General features: G+C 46.5%; 1 protein-coding gene across 6 annotated transcripts in view; it reads left to right on the forward strand.

Annotated features, from left to right (window-relative positions):
• adamtsl3 (ADAMTS-like 3) overlaps positions 1-16,161 on the forward strand; it is a 57,968-nt gene that overhangs the window by 23,392 nt on the left and 18,415 nt on the right. For 5 of the 6 annotated variants that reach the window (XM_086104847.1, XM_086104848.1, XM_086104850.1 and 2 more), the window contains exon 3: positions 11,708-11,835. In XM_086104847.1, coding sequence (XP_085960973.1) covers positions 11,708-11,835 — 128 coding nt within the window. Of the gene's footprint in view, positions 1-9,093; positions 9,184-11,707; positions 11,836-16,161 lie in introns of those variants that run through there. The other variant, XM_086104851.1, reaches the window with a different exon arrangement.

The following is a 16,161-nucleotide window of genomic DNA, read 5'->3' on the forward strand; positions in this document are numbered from 1 at the left end:
ACCATTTCACTGTGGGTACTGGAGTTATGCTGTTGAGGTACAAGGCCTCACCACATAACAAGTGTGGGTTTGTGTGCAGCCAGTCATTGGCCAGCTACCGTTTTCTGCATATTTTGCTGTGTTTTTAGATCCACACACGTCACTGCCACATTGCCTCCTGTCGGTTTAGTTCGCCGATTTGGTGCACCGACACCCAAAAGTCGGGAACCCAATCCTGATTAAGGGTTTGAAGGGTTTGTTCAGGGGTGGCCCGGTGGTCCAGGGTTAGCGCGTTGAACCCACAGTGCAACGGTACCGGGTTCAATTCCAGCTCCGGCCTCCCTGTGTGGAGTTTGCATGTTTTCCCCGGGCCTGCGTGGGTTTTCTCCGGGTACTCCGGTGTCCTCCCACATTCCAAAAACATGCATGGCAGGCTCCAAATTGTCCCTAGGTGTGAGTGTAAGCGCGGAATGTTGTTCGTCTCTGTGTGCCCTGCGATTGGCTGGCAACCAGTTCAGGGTGTCCCCAGCCTAGTGCCCGAAGACGACTGGGATAGGCCAGCACTCCTCGCGAACATTGTGAGGGTAAGCGGATCGGAAAATGGATGGATGGGTTTGTCCATCTGAGCTGCTCTGTACCCCCCAACCCTCCCGCATGATATCTGCTCCTCTTCACCACCTCAAGACCCGCGCACCTTTCCCGGGGTCAAGCGATGCGTATGTAATCATTTCCATATCAGGTCGTACCAATGTTTATACCCCGCCTGCATTTCTATAAACAGAGATGCTTGTACAACTGGGGAAAAGAAAACGTCTCATCCAAGGATTCTTGGATGTCCTTGGCTGCGCCTTGGCACCGCACACTCCAGTGGACTCCAAAAGGCGCTGATTGTTACTGTTAAGCCTCTCCTCGTTCGCTGTCTTGGGATGGCAAAACATGTTTTCTTTCAAAGGGAAGTCCCCAAACGCCTCGCTTGCTTTTGGCCGCAAGCGCTGTTTAAAAATGAGTTCCAGGCCCACCTATTAGCATGTTTATTATCTATCACTGTGTGGCACTTTAATAAAGGTGAAGAGGCACAGAAACGGCACGGCGTGAGCTTCTGCATGAATCACTCATTATGGGCACTTGGCTCGGACGGCCCGCTGTAATCTCCAGTGTAAGCAACGGCGTTATCCCGACTGTCATTACCTGCCGCTGAATGATCCCCCGCCACCCATGCGGAGCGGCGTATAGGTTAACCACTGGGCAACATGCAAACCAAAACGTATCGCTTTCTTTTAATGTGGGCTCTAATGGCTCGAGTGGCTGGGAGAGAGTTGGGAATGAAGTGTTTTTCAAGGCCGGAAAGATGTGTCATGTTCCACTCGCGCTTTAAAAAAAAAAAAAAACTCTCTTGTTAACTACCAGTTGCAATCAGAGGAAGCACTCGATTCTACACCACTTTCTGAAAGCGACCTGTGAACTCTGCCTGGCTGCAATTACTCATGTGACCGGGAGTCAAACCGATTTCGAAGCAATCGGTTTGTTTCGCCGCTAACTTGCAGATGGTTGCGTGCAGCTAACAGATTGACGGAAGGTGCTGGTCTTGGCGGTCTCGCGTCCCTGTTGTGCATTGGAACAGTCCATCTCTTCCAGCCGCTGTGAGCTCACGCGTGCAAAAAGACAATTGCGAGACGGCACCCCTGCTGGGCCACAAACGCGCAGGTTCACACGGACGCGTCCCTCTCTCTCATGTACACGCACAGACACACACACACTTTTTAATGTATTGGAGCCCCCCCGAGCAAATGTTCGCAAATGCTAACCTTGACACACTTGCCAAGCAGAAAAGTGAACAGTGCACAAGACACACTTGGTCCAAATATGTCAAGAAGAGTGAGATAAGCCTTTGACTTAAATGAAGAATAATCGAAGCCCCTTTGTGTTGATGGTCTGTGGTCTTTATTTTTTATTTGGTTAAAAGTGGCCAGTCCTCAACATACTGTGGATTGAGCAAAAAGAGGAAGCGGTTGGAGGCGATATTCGACGAGGGGCCCGATACAATAAAATGTAATGTCCCTGAAGGGTGTGCTAGAGCCTATTCCAGCTGTCTTTGGGCAGTAGGCGGGGGATACCCTGAACTGGTTGCCAGCCAATCGCAGGGCACACAGTGACGAACAAACATCCGCGCTCACACTCACACCTAGGGACAATTTAGAGTGTCCAATCAGCCTGCCACGCATGTTTTTGGAATGTGGGAGGAAACTGGAGTACCCGGAGAAAACCCACGTAGGCCCGGGGAGAACATGCAAACTCCACACAGGGAGGCCGGAGCTGGAATTGAACCCGGTACCTCTGCACTGTGAGGTCGACGCGCTAACCACTGGCTAACCCGGCCGGCCATATTCTCAACTCTATAAAAATGTTTAAAAAATTTGATTGAGTTCATTGAACCTGATTAAGCGGGTGAACTAAGATAAGGGGTCTCGTTTAAAGTTGGATGGACTCGCGAGGTGTAGCAGCGTGAAAGAAGTCCGGGGATAGAAAATGATTTCTTCTTGAGGGAATACGCGTCCTGTTGCAACATGTGTTTTCCCAACTTTCCAGCTATTAGTTCAATCCCCAAATCACAATATGAGGCGACCCAGCGGAGCAGTGAAGCCTCCAAATTTATTGGTGATTGCACACAACGAGCGTCCTCCTCCACCAAAACTCTCTGTTGTGGAGGCGCATGTGCCTGTGATTTCTGATCCCAAGTAGAAATATATCTGATCGGATTCTCTGCCATCAATCAATTGATCAGCAGGCCGGTGCCAAAATCAGGCAAGTTATCAACCCCGCCCCCGCCCCACTTCTCACATTCTTTGCAATAATTGCCAGAAGGAAGGGTTTGTTTGGACTGTAAATTGTTGGGCAATTATTTGTGGCGCCTGGGGTTTTCCAGGTTGGACCACAAGCAAACCGACAGCATTCCTCAGCAAATTCTCAGTGACCTCACTTGGGATAACGACGGGGAGGGGCAGGGGTGAGGTGGGGTTAAGGGCAGCTCCTCCTCAGAATGGAGCGACGCGGTGAAGGCTCGTACATGGCGGGAGGTTTCTTTAACTCTCTGGGTTGGAGTGAATTGCCTCTTGCGACAAAGTACAGTGGTATCTCGACTTACGAACATCTCTTCAGATGAAATTTTCAAATCACGAAACGCCTCAGCAGGAAAATATTGCCTCTTGTTACGAAAGAAATTTCAAGATACGAAAGGTAAAAATACAGTATGGGCTGCTACTCGCAGCTCCGAGTTTCCTGAACGCAACATACTGATAGCTGCTCTGCCATTGGCTATTACAGAGCATCATCCTGGCATCCCATTGGCTAAGAGGGACTTCTACCGAATGTGTCTGTGTTTGTGGATACATCGATTTGCGTCGATGCAGTGTCCTCGTTATTCGACCCTTGTGCCACGAGGTGTTCAGATAGTTTTACGTACATGTGACTCACCCAAGTGTTCACCAGTCCGGCGATCACTCACTCTGCTGATGTTTGCCTTGGACATTTTCAAAAGATCGTTAAAAGCCGACAAAAGCAAACGTCTTTGGATCCGTTCTTTACAAAACGCCAGGCAAAAACCACTTCTGAGAGAGAACATGAACTAAAGAGGGCAAAAAATGAGGAGGACGCAATTAAAAGTTAAATGACCATCATTTTTTTAATTTACTCGATTCTTTGTATTTTTAAATTATGCACAACTCATTTATTGTGCAGTAATGTAATTCTAGAATACATTTGTTACATATTTTGATGCATTTTTATGCTTCATAAAACATTTATGTCTGAATTTTGGGGGGGCTTGGAACGGATTAGGGCATTTGCTTGGAAAACGCGTCTCTACTTACAAAATCTTTTAGTTAAGAAATTTCTCCCAGAACCAATTAATTTCGTAAGTAGAGGTACCACTGTAATGGACTTTGGGTTGGTCGTACTTTTGCGGATTCTTGTAGCTTCAAATCGCCGCCACTAGGTGCCACCGTTGAGCTGACTGCCGCAGCACAAATGAGGCAGGCGTTGGAGGGCTTAACAGTGAGATGAAGAATAGCCTTTGAGTTCAAAATGAGTCTTACTTCTTGCCTTGTTTGACTTTGGTGTTTGCTGGCCGAACATCCATGAAAGCTCTCACCGCGTTAGCCTATTTAGACAGCTGTGAGGCTGTGGAAAAGCAGTTTGAGGGGCTTAATGCGGGATCGGGATGCTGTTTAGCCATGCACCCACGTTTCCTCTTTTCTTTCCGTCAAGCGGACCTATGTGAACTCGACAGAAATCTTGACGGGGAATGATCTTGATTCCGCTCTGTCAACTGTCAAGGTCATTTGCGGCATTTGTATCAACATGCTCTTGAAATGTTAAATGCTGATTTTCTTGTCATATGACGCAAAGCGCTGGCACCGGTAAGCGTCAACGCCGGTTCTCCTCTGATGTGTACACGGTCAGAGATGGGAAGATGCTTTACTGTACAAATAAATCGTCTTGGGTGGGTGACGACTTTGCTCGTTTTCAAGCTTTTCGGGCACTTCTAGAGAGCAGGGTCAAAACCGCACCACATTTGCAGAACTTAGATTTGTCTTTTCAACTTATGTTCATGTGTCGCTGATGGTGTCGCTGATGGACTTGCGATCGGTTCCAACTTGTCATGATCCTGTTCTTGTGTGAATCCAGCAGGTGGCAGACGAGGGCCTTCCCCTCAGTGTGCACACCTGCTGCATATCGTTAGCCATGTATTTAAGGACTGACAAGCTGGTTGATGCGTGCCGGATTATAGACCTTGTTGCTGCTTGTGCTCAAGCGTTGTTTTTCCTTGACCTCTCAATCTCGTCATAGTCGTTCTTGTTCCCTTAGTTACACGTTTTGTAAGTATCGTCATTGTTTAGTCCTGTGTTCTTAGTGTTAGCTTTTCGTGTGTATTGGACGCTTGTCATTTCGTTTGTTTTCACGGTGTTCCATAACCTTGCCTTTTGCAAGCGCCTTTTGTTGATTCCTTGTTTTTTTTCCCTCGATGCCTGTGACCAGCGTGTTCTGTTTTGGATTTTGTCGGTTTTGCCTTTTTGAGAATAAATATTTTTGTTCGCGCGTTCTGTCTGGGATGCTAAACATTATTCGATTTGTTTCGAAATTGACACAACTCAGTGACGGTGTGCACGTGAAAGGTTGTAGCGTCTCGATATGTGCCCTGCGACTGCGCGGCAACCTCCGCCGTGAACCTGTTCAGGATAAGCGGTGTTAAAAATGGATGGATGGATGGACTCCCCTGAAGTAACTGAGGTTAAAGCACCCCCCCCCCCCACACACACACATTTTGACGTGCTTTGTTCATATTTGAACTTTGCTGGAATCCACAGCAGAGCCTTCGTGTGAGAGGTGTAATAATTGTTTGATACATGCCTCGTTGAAAACTTAATTGCACGTATATCAAAAGAATCTCACTAAATTTATGCTTTCTCAAAGGAGATTTGGCGCTTGAGGTTTCCTTACATTTTTTGCCCCCCCCCCCACTCATTTAATCATTGCCATATTCATCGGTCAGGCACAGGTCATGACAAGGAACTTGAGTACCTTCTCGTTGCTCCTTGTTATTGCATCATTATCTAACGGAGGGGAAAATGTCAGCGAGCAAAGTAGGTTCCGAAAGGGTTAAAAGTCTAACTTTGACCACCTTTATCACATTACTATCGCTTTCAGTGGATGTTCCGAAGCCAAAGACAACACCTAATACATTTGCAACAATGAAAAACACATGTTAGCGATGTGACTGCAGTTTTCGGGCTGAAAACCGAAACCGAGGCTCTATAGAGCCTTCGCGGCAGATCAGACGCCTCTGTTCTTTTTTTTTTGGGGTGGTAATAACAGCTTTGGACTCACTTGGAGTGTGAATGCTCAGCACTCTCATCAGGTTTAATAAGCTGCTGAGGCAAGCCAGGTGCCTCACTGCTCACAATTGGATGGTGGCGGGATCTGTTTTGTGTTTTTTTTTTCCCCCCTCTGGATGTAGTCACCTTGTCTGCACCCTCACACAACTGACACCCAACTGGGCGACGTACCCGCACCTTGTTGCCCCTGGAAATGACACAAAAGGTTCCGTTGGAGTCCGATATTTAACCTTGAGGGGTTGTAGCACTGAAAGTAGACAACCATTGCACATCAAGCCAAGCCCCAAATACAGTTCAAGCAATAATCTATTTATCACTTCATGCCAGCGGTGGCCAACCTTTTTTGTCCAAAGATCTACTTTTCGATCAACCGAACTCCTGCGATAGAGCCGTTACCGCACACGCGCACCTACGCATGCACTTACACACGCATGCCTTGATTAGCAAGAGCCAAAACGGCCCTGAAGATGAAAGAAACAGAAAAATAAAGTAGACACAAAAGATTGTGAGTTTGTGAAAAGCAAATCACCGCCTACCTTCATGGAGATCTGACGTGGAGGCACGGGACGCACTTTTGCAGCACGTTAACGATCGTAGCTCACGTGCACCGTTTTAAAATGCTTCTCCCGGCACTCCAGATTCCCATTCTTTGCCAGTGCCCTCGGTGAATTGTACATGAAACAAACTCTGAATGATATTAATAACAATAAAAGATATCGCGCAACAGAACTGATCGCAAGCTGCAATTCCAGACTGCTGATCGCTAACAATTTCCGGTGATGCGGTCACACGCCACCGTAGGTTAAAGGTGACCTGCTTTTTTAATTTGATTTGATTTTTTAAATATTTTTTTTTTAAAGTGAGACTGTTAGTGCACACTGCACCGTGAGCATCCTAACACAAAAATATATCATATTTATAACACGCACACAGACACAAATGTTTGGGATCCCCCCCCCCTCAACACCGCCCGCGATCGACTTGGGACCAGTCCGCAAGCTACCGGTCGATCACGATTGACGTATTGGGCACTCCTGCTCTCTACTCATGTTGTTTTGAGCTGCATCAGGAAACTAAAACAAATGAGCTACTCAGACAGGAAAGAGTTTGCCGGGGGATGAAAAGGGCAGGATGTGTGTTGGATGTGAGCGGCCCCAGACGGAGCAGCTTGGTCTTCTGTTCACTTTCAAGGTATTTTTATCAACAATGTCGCGACATTCGTCAGTGTCAGGCATGGAAAGAAACAAAAGCTGAGCTTGGTTGTTAACCACACGGGTGAAGCTGACTCTGATCTAGATTTAACATTTAGCAGATGCAGTGACTAAATTGGGATTTTTGGGTCATGCGCTTTGCCCGTTTCTTCCAGTCCACTGAGGACGGGCAGTTTAGCTGGCACAGGTGAGTTCACATGGCTGCTTTATGTCCCTGCTTTAGGTCAAGGAGGTGGCGCGTTAGCCTCAAGTGGCTGAAGTGTCCCGTGTCCTTGTCAAGCTCACCTAGATGAAGGAAATTTAAAATGTACGTGTTGGTAAGGAAGACAATTGTGAGCTTTTACCGCCCCTGATAGCTTTCGAGCAACATCCTACGTTTGAAAACTTTTCAACCTGCAAAGTACATTCCAGCCACCTGAGTCGGCCATCATGAAAATAGAAGCATGGTAGCTAGAAACTGCGGTGGATTTAACAAGTAAAAAAAAAAAAACATTTTTATTTTATATTTACTTCAAAGAACGATATAAAATTGCAGTTTTGCCGCTCACCATCCATCTGTCTTAACTTGGACTGGCGCTGTGGGATTACAACTCTATTCCGATCATCAGGTTTGGAGAAGAATTGCGAAATGTGGTAACTATTCAGCTGCAGGTCGTTAAAAAAAAAAAAAAAATAAAAATCTATCCTGCTAAACCGTTTTAAGGCAGTTGCCCAGAAAGCTGTTTTAACAATAAGTTTGATGTGAATCATGCCTGGAGCACAGAGAACGACTTAAATGCGCTCGCCGCACCCTCTTGATTCCAGCGATATGAGGGACGTCCCAGCCAAACGCTGAAACAGGTGATCTGGGTTGCCGCGGTAACGACAAAGTCTCTTTCTCCGTCGGCCTCATGTTGGATTCAAATCGGGGGGTTTTTCGATTTTTATCCTCGTGTTGTTGCATTCTGGCCGTATGTAAGGATTTCTCCCGTGTGCAACCAGAGAGCGATATCCACCGTTCACCTTCGCTTAGTTGTTTTTATTTTTTTGAAGGCAAGATGATCTCCAGCAATGTTGTGGTCGACAACACTTCCAGTGGATTGTCAATCAAGCACATTCATTTCCTTCTCTGGCAGCCATAGTTGTCAAGCAAATGCCGCGGTTTATTTTCTGCACTTGCAAATATGAGAAAGATTTCTTCCGAAAGCAAACATCAGGGTTGTGGATTCAGGGGGGGCTGCAAGGCCCCGCCGTTCAAGCCGATGTCCATTTGTGGTGCGGTTGCCGTGTTTTAATTCAAGAGGAACACATCGGGCCGGATGGCTTGTTTCGGGGGCCATCGCAGGAGCTGGAAAGTTGCCCAGTTGTCAACTGGGCCCAGAGGCTTTGGATCATCAACTGGCAGTTGATGATCCAAAGCCTCTGGGCCAAGAGCCCTCCATCGGAAAGCTTGTTTTTGCTCCACAATTGTCCGGCCTGTTCCCCACCTTCACATGCGCTGGGCCGAAAGTGCCAGATGTTATAACAGCCCCCCCCCCCCCCCCCGCCTGATGTTTTTTTTTTTTTTCTGTGTGTGTGACGTTCATGCACAGTCACAGCCTTCAAATAGGCCTCTGCTTTTTTTTACGATGTATTTTTGACAGACGTTCTCAATGCAAACTACATCGAGGTAAGCAAAGAGGGGAAACCGGGCACAAACCGAAGACAAGACTGACACTTGACCGTTCAGAAGAATGAAGTCAGTCAGTTCGACCTCTGAGTACAGCAAAACGTGCAAACTTGCGGCTGCCCGCCAACTCCTTGTTTGAATGAAGCCTATTTATTGATTGGCTCCTGTGCCAGACTTGAGCCTTGAGCCCCCCCCCCACAACCCCCCCACCCCACCCCCGTCCTCACACTGCACATACAAATATACACTCCTCCCTTCCTCCTTCCCTCCCTCCTTCCATACCCTCCCCTGAATCCAAGTCGCGACTAAGCAGCCTAGACGCAGAAAGAAGGCTACAGGCGGACCAGACGCATAGATTGACCCAAAGAGGAGCGCAGACAGCTTCAGCAGGCCTCATGAAGTCATGGAGGGCTCAACAGCTTGCCAACTGCTGTTGACGGCTGTTCTCATCCTGGTACTGTAACATCTCACTTTTTTTTCGAGCCTCTTTTCCGATTTTTTTTTCCTCTTTTCTTGACCCTATCGGCATGAGCGTCCAGAAATCTAACGTGATCTTGTTTTACCGCGTGTGGCACGTTATTCCGGGGGCGGTGCGCGGTCACGCCTGGAGGTCCTTTCAGATGACCCGCGGTGGCTGAAAAGTGTCCCTTGCTTCCTCTGAGGTCAAATGCCCCCCCCCCCCCCTCCCCTTTGGTTAGGATGCAGTGATGCGGAAGACAAGGGATTGAGCAGATGTGCGGCTATCAAATGTCTTGCCAACCTGACAAGGCCATCCAGTGTGTGTATTCAAGAGAAGGTGCATGAGTCGGGTTTCTCGTTCCCCCCGTCCAGGAAAATGTCCTTACGTGCTGACAGGTGACGAGCATTGAATCTGTCCATCAGTGAGCATCGGCGCTCTTGCTCATTTCCTCCTTTCCGCTTGATTGAGTACATGAGAAGTGAGGCCACCTTTCTGTTTTTCTCATTTGACAACGCAAAACGAGCCCAGTCCGTCCCCCGAATGTGCTCCGACGGATGAGACGGATTAGATAGCCGGCAAGCGGACATGCGAGCCGTTTGATTATTAGCCCTCCAAATCCCTGCGGGCGCTTTGTATTTTGCCGCTTTCGTGGATAACAATAGCGGAGCCCGGTGCCAAAACGTCGTCGTCGTCCTCTTCCATCTTCCATCCCTCTTGTCCTCTCCTCTCTCCACCAGCCTCGTTCGGCCTCCAGCTCTCTTTGCTTGCCAGTTGACTGCGAAAATTCCCTGATTGCCTTTCAAAAGGAGGAGAATCAAGAGGCTGCCCGACCAAGTCCGTTGATTTAGCGCAGATCCAAACGATGCAAGAGTTGGCCCTGTACACAAAGTCAGAAAGTAGCGCCATCACACGGGCCTGCCGTCTCCGTCGGCCGTTTGTTAGCAACGGCCATCCTGAAATCCATTGACATCAGTCCACGCACCCTTTTTGAGACCACTGTCTCAATAAAAAGAGTTTTTACATACCTGATTTCTCCAAAAGAAAATGGGCTCAAATGCAGCATGATCTCTCAGATGGACTTTTATGAACTTCGGAATTGGACGGCAGTTTCTTTGCTCCACAGCAAACACAGCAAGTTGAATTTGTCCGTTTATGAGCAAGTTGGTGGGTTGGCTCGGTAAAGGAATCTGCCGCAAAAGAAATCATGTGAGTTACTCGCAAGTGATGGGGAGGGGGGGGGGGGGGGGGGTGAAGCCAAAAGCGGCGACAGCAACACTTTGAAATTGTCATCCAAATGGGAAGAGAAGTCAAATTGCAAAAAGAAAACCAAACGCTTTCTGGTCGGAATGTCATTCTCCTTCTGTTGTTTTTGTTGTTGTCGATTTATTGTCCAGAGCAGCCAGAACAGAGATGGCACATCGCAAATGTCACAAATCTTCCATTTCCCGTGCGACGGTTGTCATATTTTCCTCTCTTGCTGACACTGGCAGCTTCTTCGAAAAATAAAACAAAGTTGGAGTGCATTCATAAGGTTATCGCTGGGCTGAAGTCTTGTGGTCTGTTTTTGTCCAACTTCGGGGGGGAGGGGATAATTCTGATGCAAATACCCCCCCAGGATCGGTGGCGTAAAGTATTTCTGCAAATATGCTTTGACGGTCCACCAACATCAGAAAGGCTGTCTTTGTGTTTCGGTTATTGCGTGAAATGATACGAGGTGGCTTTTTTTTTTTTTTAACCTCCTTTGCATCCATTTTCTTTTCACGGCCTTAAATCCTCCACTGAATGGCAGATTATTTAATTGAAAGTGTTTGCACCGCGAGTCTTTTCAGACACATTCCGACTGCCATGGGAGGTGGATGATTTGTCCCAGGGTTAGTTCCATTTCGCAGAGTATTTTTTTTTTCTACGAAAAAGAGACAACACAGGGTCTCTCGCAGGGTCTTTCAGAGGGAGCGGTGGCTTTTTCAAGCATGCCAGCTTAGCCGGCCTTGCTTCTCACCCTCCGGCGTCGTTCGATCGACTGCCAGCGGCATTGTCGGGCCAAAAGAAAGAAACGCAACACGCACGCAGTCAGCCGGAGGTGATGCGTATCACATGACCATGCCAGCTTTTTCAAAATAAAACCTTGTTTTACAGCTTGATGAATCTGGGCCGTTAAATCACTCGAAAATGAAGCCCCCACCACCCTGCCCCCACGCCACGCTTCCCATGCAGGAGCAGAAGAAACTGGGCCTCATGATGGATGGATACGAGGGGAGGATCATCGTTTTTTTTGGCCGTCATTTGCCATCTGAGATGCGTGTTGTCCTCGGAGTCGCAAAAAAATTAAATAAAAAAATCATCTTCTCATAATATTGACATTGGATGCCGCGGTAATATTCCGAGCCGTGCTGCCAAAAATAGCACCATGCCATTGAGAGGGCGAGCGCACGCCAGGCCTGATGCGGCGCACGCTTTGTGAACCAGTACCGTGACCCCGCATCCATTTGATCTCCTGATCCCGTCTCTCAATGCGCAGAGCTCACGGACGGCCCGTTCGGAAGAGGACCGAGACACTCTGTGGGACGCCTGGGGCTCGTGGAGCGAATGTTCCCGTACCTGCGGAGGAGGAGCGTCGTATTCCCTGAGACGATGTCTCAGTTCCAAGTAAGGCTTCCGCACAATTGCACCGTGCTATATTTAGTCAGCACCAACGGCCAACGTCTAGTTCCAGCCTGAACCGGGATCACGTGAGCCCTATTTAGAAAATGAAATACCTCGTTGACCTTTGGATAAATGGAAACGTCTTGTGGCCAATTTGTAAGCGTGTGTTCAAACGCCATCCAGATTCATTTCGACTTTTGAAGAGAGAAACCTCCTGCCTGCGGCCGGGCTGCTTTCGATTAGACTTCCATATTTTGGCTTTAACATTCAGTCTGGTCGGCCTCTCTCTCCTGCTCCCAATCGTTCCGCCAAATAAACTCAGACAATTGCCTTAATAGCGTGAGTCACCCTCCCATCGTCTGCAACGGGAGTTCCCGCGATGCTGTTACCATCGGTTAACAGATGTCCATAGAAGAGTTCATTCCTGCTTGGAAATGGAATGGCAATACCAAAGGCCAATTCGAGGGTGTGATTTTTTTATTCAAACAATTTGTGGAACAAGAGAAGGAAAAGGACTAGAGGTGAAAAGCACACCTTTTTCCAGTGTAGGAGACTAAACTGAATCAGAATTGTCTATGTTGATGTTTAAAGGGTTATTCCTTTCTTGTGTGCTCACAAACACCCACGTAGAATTTATTTAGTGATTTCCTCGCTGGATTTTCCCTTTAGGTGCATTATTTTGGATTTTCTGAATGCCATTGAAGCTATCATTAATTTACGTTTTTCGGAGGCGGTCTTTGAACGCCTCTCGAGTCGAACGCAGTAGGGAAGGCGAGTTGTCGGAGAGAGTATTTGTTTGAGAGTTTTAAAGAATTAATAAAGTGTACGTTAAAAAAAACAGCAGTTCTCTTTGTTTGGGAGCTGCAACACTACTAATGTCACCTTCATCGACTGCGCACACAGTTGTACCAGCCTGACTTGATTGTTAAGTGCTTCTGTGGTTGCGATGGATTTCGTTTTGTCACAAGCAGACATCCGTGCAAAATGTATACTTGCTCACATGCAAGTATACAATAGTATACAAGTATACAATATACAAAGGTGTTATAAAACATTCATTGGTTTTTTTTTTTTCAATTTGCACAAAATTCGTTGCTTTAGTCAGCATGATGCGAATGTATATTTCCCTCACTACTGATAGGAGCCAACCTTCAATTCCTTCAATACTTCTACCTGGTTTATTTCATGGATTGTTGTAAAGACCGTAATTCCCTTGGAAAGTTTCCATCTTTCAAAATCCCGGGAAGTGACTTTAACCCTTTCAGAAGTTACTACAGTGGACAGTTTATCATATTATCAGGTTACAGGTTATCATTATTGGTGCATTAAAGGATTAAAGCCAAGGCCACGCTCAATCCACAGTGTTGTGGCCTCCATTTTGATGTAACCTGGCCTTGGCATGATGTCGCCTGCCTCAGGATAGGAGACCACCTGCTGTTTGGCTCCAAAGCAAAACACCTCCCTTTGCTGCAGCACCACTTAAGGTGTCAATGTATAGCGAGAATAGTAAACAAATAGCAATGAGATCGAAAACAGCTCCTTCTCCGGTGGAGAATATTGATGACAAAAGATAAATAATAAGGCAGTCATGATAAAGAATACAACTGTGGTCTGAGTGGTAGTATTACACAGTGTTCCGAGCACATGAATTATTGCACAGTGGTAAAGTTCCAGACATACTTGAGTATTGCAAATGAAATGTATCAAATGCAATCAGACGGTCGAATTTTGTTCGGTGTTACAGTTGTACCTTGGCTTGGCATTTGAATTTGTTTCATGATCCAGATTGTAACTCAATTTACGAATGGATGAAATCAATTTTCCTTTTTGAAATGAATCAAAATGCCATTCATCTATCCCATCCCTGTATAGGGATCATCGAAACAAATGAAAATAAATGACGAAATGTTAAACTCACCATGAATGTTGCTGTTGGAATGAGTAGGATGCCTGCACTTGTTTCTCTTTAACGAGTCGGTCCCATTCTAAGGTCTTTTATTCTCCCCCCAGAAAACTCCAAAGGCTTGTTTTCAAATGGCAGGCATTGTGCCTCGCAAGCTATTATGTGGAGTGACTTCCGAATTCAAGTCAGCTAGCAATAATTCTGAACTGTAAATACCGTATTTTCCGGATTATAAATCGTACCAGCCATAAAATGCATAAAAAAGAAGGAAAAACATATATAAATCGCACTGGAGTACAAGTCGCATTTTGGGGGGAATTATATTTGATCAAATAAAACACCAAGAACAGACATGTCATCTTGAAAGGCAATTTAAAATAAAAAATAAAATAGAGAACAGCGGGTTAAATAAGTGTACGATATGATAACGTTTCGTGACGCATAAACAACGAACTGAGAACGTGCCTGGTATGTTCATGTTACATATTAAGAGTTATTCAGACAACTAGAGCAAAAAGAACATGCGAACCAGTTTACCAAATCAGTGTCACTCTAAATCACAAAATCCAATGAAATCTTCATCCTCTATGTCATTTTTAAACAGCTGCGTCAACCCCGCAGCTAGAAGACGCGGCGCCTCTTCTTCTACGTCGCCTACGTCAGACTTGTCGTTGATTTATCAACACAGGCCTAGAGCGCCCTCTTGCGGTACAATGTGGAAATAACGTGAAATTATAAAATAAGATAAGAAAACCTTTATTCGTCTCGCAATGGAGAAATTCCCAATTCACAGCAGCAAAGTTATGAAGGAAGAAGTAGAACAACAAAATATAGGAGCTGCTGGAAAGGCAGCCACTCTCGCGGCGCCATTTTGAAGTCAAAATAACAAAAATAACACAACACAACACATAGGACACAGACAGTCGTGCAATCTTCACCACTTTTCTTCATACATTTTGTTGTCTGAAGCAGTTATAGATGAAAGAGGAGAGGATCAAAGTGTCCTTTCACCAGTGGATCAGAGACGTCATGCTGAAAATGTGCACACGTCTGCTACAAGCTAAGTTTTGAAAGCAAACACGAAGCTGTAGCGTCCATTGACTAAAAGAGATTCGTTCACTTCTCCTGTCCCACGTAATCCGCTTCAAACTCCAAGCCGCGACTCCCAGTTCCAAATCCGCATCGGCACTCCGCGCTAACGCTCCTTTCTTCTCATCGTCGGCTCCTCAAGACTTACATCCATCCAGCCGCAGACCGTTCAACAGCACCGATCTCTCCGCTGAACAAAGCGGGGCTGTGAAAAATGCTGCCCATTCCAGGCGCAAGACACAAGCGCCCCGGGACTGTCCAGCAACGACAGTCAAATGGCGCCGACATTCCTCCCAGTCAAAAACAGCGCTGGTATACCCATGCTGCCGAGAAGGCGCAACCACCAAGCACAGAGCCTCCTCCTTGATGAATGTCGTGGCCAAAAAATGCTGAAAAAAGTCCACATCAGGTCCACACGACGCAACAACAAACACAAAGTGACAAAACAAACACAAAAACAACAACAAAAAAGCAAGGCGCATGAGAGCACTTGCTGACGGCTGCCTACTCGGGCGCCATCTTGACTTCAAAGTCAATATAATATATTATATTATTATTATTATTATTATTATATTATAATTATATAATAATACTGAACGTTAATACTGAACGTCTTTTTTTTAAACTCCTTTTTGATACATGATAAATTTCACCACGTGACTGTAAGTCAAGGTTCAACTGTAGAAGTGAATATTGTTGAGGATGATGCTGTTGGCCCTTGTCGAACTGGAGCTATTCCCCATTCCTCGTATTTGATCCCCAAAACTTTTGACACCGTATTGAATTCTACTTTTACCTTGGAGATTGTCAGGAAAGGAAAATGTGTGTCGCTCATCCCGGGCTGATTTGTTCCCCGTCTCTCCGGCTTGGCAGAGGAGCAAGTCTGGATTTGACTAATGCTGCTGCGCCACGTGCTCTGTATCGCCTGCCTCCGTAAGAATCCTCGAATGTCTCCGTCATCTGTCGCTCCGAAACCCTTGCCGTGTTGTGTCTAATTCTGGTTCCACTCTGGAATTCCTCTCAAGCTTTTCCAAAGTCAACAGAATTGCCTTTGATTGGTTTCCACCGGAGTCACGGATAATTGGCCCATCATATTCGCCGTCAATATTTTATCATCGGTCAGCATCATCAAAAGCAATGCGAACCTCGAGGTTTTGCTCGATAATTGGAGTGGAGATGCTGGAGATTGTCGTACCGACATCCCAAACCGTTCCAATGTGTTTGACCAGCTGGGAGGGCTGGGAGGTACTTTTAGGATGCGTTTGAGAGGCTGATCAGTCGTATGATCGCAACAGTGGTATCAAAAACAATTGGAGGGCGACGGACAGGATTCATGG

This window comes from Hippocampus guttulatus, chromosome 2 (genome assembly GCF_054856545.1).
Source record: "Hippocampus guttulatus isolate MCC_2025c chromosome 2, RoL_Hgut_1.0, whole genome shotgun sequence".
NCBI lineage: Eukaryota > Metazoa > Chordata > Actinopteri > Syngnathiformes > Syngnathidae > Hippocampus > Hippocampus guttulatus.